This window comes from Pollicipes pollicipes, unplaced genomic scaffold (genome assembly GCF_011947565.3).
Source record: "Pollicipes pollicipes isolate AB1234 unplaced genomic scaffold, Ppol_2.1 Scaffold_2555;HRSCAF=2994_pilon_pilon_pilon, whole genome shotgun sequence".
In the NCBI taxonomy this organism is placed as follows: domain Eukaryota; kingdom Metazoa; phylum Arthropoda; class Thecostraca; order Pollicipedomorpha; family Pollicipedidae; genus Pollicipes; species Pollicipes pollicipes.
In genome coordinates this window covers 23,842,981-23,849,082 of record NW_023596136.1, presented here as the reverse complement: position 1 = coordinate 23,849,082, position 6,102 = coordinate 23,842,981, and the positions used below count along the sequence as shown (strand labels likewise).

The 6,102-nt window shown below is 51.4% G+C and overlaps 1 protein-coding gene across 1 annotated transcript; it reads right to left on the bottom strand.

Annotated features, from left to right (window-relative positions):
• Positions 1-1,177: 1,177 nt before the first annotated feature.
• On the bottom strand, positions 1,178-5,700 carry LOC119109574 (cystathionine beta-synthase-like protein). The gene is made up of 6 exons (XM_037233258.1): positions 5,593-5,700; positions 4,114-4,368; positions 3,233-3,367; positions 2,727-2,811; positions 2,318-2,426; positions 1,178-2,023 (listed from the first exon to the last, which is right to left on the bottom strand). The coding sequence occupies exons 1-6, from the start codon at positions 5,661-5,663 to the stop codon at positions 1,923-1,925; spliced, it is 756 nt and encodes a 251-aa protein (XP_037089153.1). The 5' UTR covers positions 5,664-5,700; the 3' UTR covers positions 1,178-1,922.
• Between the last annotated feature and the right edge of the window lie 402 nt (positions 5,701-6,102).

Here is a 6,102-nt window from a genome sequence, read left to right as displayed (position 1 = left end):
CCAGCTCTTTTCCCACGAGGGGCATGCGGCGAAGGGGGTCACTTGCCAGTCGAACTTTGCATGCCACCCGAACAAGCCAACCCTCAAGTTTTGGCGTTCCTCCTCGCGGGCACCGGCCACCAGTTCAGATACCATCGATGAGACCACGTTGTAGATCATGGGGAAGTTATCAGGCCATCATCCCGCCGTATGACTCCATTATGAACTACGACTTACCCTGATATATCAGCTCTCCGGCTCCTCTAATGCCACGACTCTGGATTGTCGACGATAGCTCTGCGAGTGGCCTGCTCATTGCTGGCGCAAACATACTTAGTAAGTTTGTTCTTTCCTGAGCAATATTAGGCGGAAAAGGCGACGGGCGAGAGAAGAGACGAGAGAGAGAGGACGAGAGAGGGGAGAGAGAAAGAGAGAGAGGGAGAGAGAGAGAGAGATGAAGAGAGCGAGAAGAGAAGAAGAGGAGAGAGGAAGAGAGAGAGAGAGAGAGGATGCGAGAGAGAGGAGAGCGGATGAGAGAGAGAGAGGGAGAAGAGAGAGAGACAGAGAGAAAGAGAGAGAGAGAGAGAGAGGAGAGAGAGGGTAGAGCAGAGGGTACTTTGTGTTATGACGAGAGCGAGAGATGAAGAGAGAGAGAGCACGCGAGGACGAGAGAGCGAGCGAGAGAGAGAGAGAGATAGAGAGAGAGAGAGAGAGAGAGAGAGAGAGAGCGGAGAGAGGGATGATGTTTGTAGCGGAGAAGGAGCGAGAGAGAGAGAGCGCGCGCGCTCGAGAGAGAGAGCGCGAGAGCAGAGCGCTAGCGAGAGAGAGAGCGAGAGCAGAGCCGTAGAGATCTAGCTCTCGCTCATCTCTCTCTATAGAACTATATCTCCGCTCTGACTCTTCTCTAGCTCTCGCTCATCTATTCCTCTCTCTCTCTCTCTCTCTCTTTCCCTCCGATATGTCGTAGCCAATCGACTGTCCACATGGTTTACAAGTTGCTGTGAAAACCCGAGATGACACGGGCGTTCAAGGAATTTTTGTATCATGCCATGATTCACAGCCAGTCGCATTGTTTTCATGCCAGGATACGACTCCAGTGACGCCATCGTCACTCTGCTATTGAAAAAAGCAGCAACCAAGATGGAGAGCACAGCGCAATTCGACCACACATTTCCTTATGTTCGTCCAGAAACACCTCTTCACTGTGAACTATATTTTTCGATTGCATACATTGGGTGCGATGGGTAGGACGTGGCAAAAACTTTGAAATCAGCAACGCCCATGATTTGATAAGCACGGATTCACTTACAATCCACTACAGTGCCGAGCGTCTCCTACACGAGTGTGTGATGTCTATTGATCAAAGCAGCCAAAATGAGCTGAGTCACCAATGCGAACCAGAGATAATGAGTGAATCATCAACGGATTGGCACTGGACATCGCGTCACCTGCACCAACAGGTAACTAGTTTCCAGGTGTTCATTGCAAAATAATTTCCACAGCAAATCAGACACCTAACAGTTAGTGACAATGGTTGACACTGAAGATCGCGCCCACAACAATGTACAATAAATATATACATATGCACACACAATACAAATGTTTTCGGACACTCTAGGCCTCACCAGCATTTCAGGAGGGCTGGAAACACAGAGAAGGTTGGACACGGGTCATAACTCCACAAGATGTCATTCATAGCTCATGTAAGACGACTGTACATCTGCACACAGCATTCCTGACTTAATCCGATGTCTGTACATGCCTGCGCAGTTTCCTGGCAGCCTGGGTTATCACACATCGGCAAACTGCAGCTCTCCCAGGGGCTTTCGTCATCCGTACGAGGCACCGACAGAGCTTGCCACGATGCCGCACTGTCCGCGCAGTGCGACTGGGGATTTCCACAGCGTGGAGGTCGGAGACCACGGCGCCCGCTACGTCTGCGGCTACACCGACAGGCTGTTGCTGGTGATGTGAGACAGCAAGTCAATCTGGGTGACGATCCCGATGACCATTTCCTTCGTGGCCACTTCCCGGTTCGCAGTCACTGGGAGAAAGAGGACGGAGAAGTCAGACGCGGTTCCGCGCTGTCAAGTTATGTAAATGTCGTAGCGTATGCTATAGCTGGTGCGGAACGGGAGGTCAAGGCATTCTGGTAAATTACGGCCCACTGCAAAAAATGTACGTTTAAAATGACTCTCATTTACACGACGACTATCAACTTTCAACGTCGGCCTCAAGGGCCACGTAGATTACAGCAGCAGATTTATCTGGGTCTCAGTTCATTCAACAACAATGTTGGGGTGTTATCCAGGGCCAGAAGGCTTGCAATGCAACTTACGTCTCCTTTGGCAGTGAACGATGAGGGCAAAGTGGCTGCGCTCCAGAATTCCGGAGAGATTTCCGAGGGTTTCATCACGAGTTACGGTGTGGAAATCACGGTACATCACCTGAAAAGTTGCAACAGCTTGTTACATTATTGGCAATTACTGAAAAAATGATGTAAGTGACGGACTCGCCCACGTTGGCCAAAAAGACGTACGCCGGGAAATTGAATTAGCCCTTCCTTACAATGCATGTCGTGCATAAGTAGCGACATTTTGTCATTGCCGCAACGAAACGTCAAAAACGGCCTTGAGAGAAGTTTTGCAAACGTTCGGTACGTCTCGACCACAGCAGCACTGCCTTGATGATAGGCACGCCAACCATACAACATCGGCGGCAGCCAGCCGGCCTTCAAGAGTGCTGACCTGTCCGACCGGTGACGAAGGCTGCACTCTCTGGATGACGAGGGCGACCATGAGAGATCCCAGAGTCACGATCCCCATCACGTCACTGCAACAGGGGCGTGGCAACAGCTCTGTGAGGTGCGGAAACAATGCCGGGTACGGAATCTGTCTATACAGCAGGGTACCGAGTGCTCCTAAGACACCTGTGAACACGGCGCCGAGGAAGTCGCGGGTAAGTATGCAAATCACACGAGTGAGTTCCGCATCGAAAATCATAGATAAATGGCTGGTTTACGTGACAGTGTAACATGTGCAGCCGCGTCTCCACAGCACGCACCAAAACTGTTCAACACACCAACAATTTACCACGTAAAATGCCGGGCTACTCGTGTTGGTGCGGTGGAGACAAAACACGAAACACTTTATTCACTCGCATCTATTGCTAATGCGTTGCCGTCCGGTCACCGCATGGGTCCTGGATCTGTGATTTAGCAAGCGTTTTTTCTTCAGTCGCTGTGGCGTCTCACCCGAGCTGGTCGACTACTGGCAACTGGTCGAATCCCTGCTGGTGCATGATGTGGACGGCGTCCTGACACGGTACAGATGGCAGCACCGTCAGCGGCGCTGTCACGCCCAGCAGTGACACCTTGTGACTCCACCACCTGGCGAAGAGTTGAGAACTAGCGTGACATCGCCGCCCGTTCTCAACTTACGATCACGGGAGTCTCTGGCGGTCAGCACCGTAAGCTTCCGGGTTTTCAAGTCGCCGCCGAGGTTGCTAGCTTCTCTGTCAAAACGTTGCTTTTTGCGGCTTGAGAATGAACGCAGGGTGCAACATCAACACCGTCAAAATAAAGTGGCATGTGATCCACAGACGAAGACGGCAGACGGAAGGTGATTTGATTGTTACACACCGGAGTCGAGCACAACACGATTGTACTCAATCATTTGTAGCCTCAAAATCATTCGGTGAATATTGTATCACTGGGCATGTACGTCGTACGATGAAAACGCACGCCATGAATCAATGTTTACGCCAATATTTGAACAGAACGACGCCGATTTACTACACATCACAACATGTGGCGTATTGAACTTTTGATTCGTATGCAATCAAACGCATTTGGGAGCATTTGGCAAATCTGGGCGCTCTATTACTCGCTACAAACGAGGCAGGATTATGCGGCTGGAAGCGATTAGATTCGGGTTTACGAACGTGTTGCCGGCCATTCCCACTTACGACAGAATGTCTCTGGGCCACTACCACCGGCCGATGACTTAAAACAAACAGTGTCTGGCCATGCCAACGCCTGGAGACGATCATGTCGATCCAGGATAATACTGCCCCTTCCATTCAGCATCGCCGCACAACACGCACGAGCGTTTGGTCACCGAGTGCCGCACTCACGCGGGCCAAGGAGACGCCGCTGAGCCGGCGCACGTGGCCGGCAGGCAGGGCTCCGTCCAGGGGGTCCGTGGGGAGCTGCTGAACCCCCACCGCTCCGGCTGGGCGTCGATCGGGGTCAGCGGATGGGTCGGATCAGGCGCCGAGATCGGCGTCTCGGCGCACATGGAGGCGGGGGTCAACGACCTCAGGAGGTCGTCGGAATGTGCGGGTGACGTCATGGCGGAGTCGGCGAGCTCGGTGCTTGAGGACACGTCCCTGAAAAAGATAGCGGGGTTAACATACCGCGTGTCGATAGATATCGGACGTTAGACCAACCGACTTTGCGCTTCGAAAATGCATCGTTACCGGAGCCATGAAGAGAGCATTGCAACAGAAACTCCAGCAGGAGTCTCTCCTTTGGCTGGAAAATATCAGAGTTGTGGGGGAGAGGGGGGGCGGGGCAACAAAAACCAAAGACTGTTGGGTACTGTAATATCTAAAACACTATCTTAGAACGGGAATCTACAAAACACATTTATTTGGAAATTAACGTTGCGGGGCGACCAAGAAAATGTTGGAAAAATTGTAAGGAAAGATGTAACCCATCCCCCAAACCGGTTCCTGGTTATACACACGTTGATTGTCTGCAGCGATTGTCAGGTCTTTTTGAACCACCAGTTAAGTTACTTGAACTACAACAAGCGGCACTTGGGCATGACCGTGACCGTGAGGGCAGGAGGAAATGCTCCGGCCTTGACGCCTGGCCCGATAGCTTCAGGGGGTTCTGCGCTTCGTCGGAGCGACCTGCTATCGATAAATAACCCACACGCCCAGAGACTACCGTATCATAAGTGTAACAAAAGCATGGCACATTGTCCGCAGTGCGTGCTTTTTACCATCCCTTCGAACGAGAGACTCTTTGGACCTACGTCGTTAGCGTCAATCACAGAGGATGCGCCCGAAATCCTACGTCGTAGCGAGTCCTCAAAAAATATTTTTTGAAACCTGCACTTGCTAGCATTTGCATTGGTATTTATGACTTTTAACAACATTGCAGTCGTATGTGCGCCTTCGATTAACGGCAGTTGACTTCGAAGCAACAAAAGACTATTTTGTTTCTGTGCGCGGCACGAACGGTTATGTCTTTGCCAAATTACCCAGCACCCAACACTCTCGGTGCCTACTGTGATCGAATACGCTATACTTGTTACCTTTGTTCCAAACGTTGCTCGTCATTTTCCAATCATACCTGCCGCTTTATTACATTAAACATTACGATTAATGTCTTAATCCGCAGTGTACCGTTATGGTTGTTCCACTTCTCCGTGATACGATCGTAGCTGAGTTCGACAATATCGAAAATTTAAGCACATCCGTCGCCATTCGGGTAGCTAACATGCTAGAACACCAGAACCCTTCCTGTGTCTGATAAGCTCACAGTTCCCATTGTATTCGTCGGCTTCTCCAGTCAAATCGTCAGGCTGCTCTGACATCACTTACTCGCAAAACCGGACGCGCTTCTTCTGGCGTTCCGTCGACGGCACCCGGCTGAGGCACGACACGGGCGACATCTCAAGCGAGTGGTCAGCGCGAGCGATGCGGCCGCTTCCTCGCACGCTCCCTATCTGCGGACGCGAACGCGCCGCCCGCTCTGGGTCAGAGCGGCCGCGGCTGCCGAAAACTAGATAGAGCCGGTTCGGTCCGGTAAATATTCGGCGCTCCAGTGACCGTGCGGAGTGACGCACTGGCATCTGGCAGAGAACCCTGATATTGGGCGAACTGTGTTTGTTAGCAGGCCGCACCAGTTCGAAGACCTTTACCACGATATCGTATTGCGACAGATGGCCGGTCTGCCTGGTGTGTGACAGACAATCAGCGCCTTTCTGTTCAAGCACAAATGTGTGGTCACAGGCAGCGATTCACTTGAGCTATTATATGACAAAAGGGATGTAACATGCAAGTTATTGTAAAGATGGACTTACTTACTTTCTGTGGGAACCAAAAAACAGT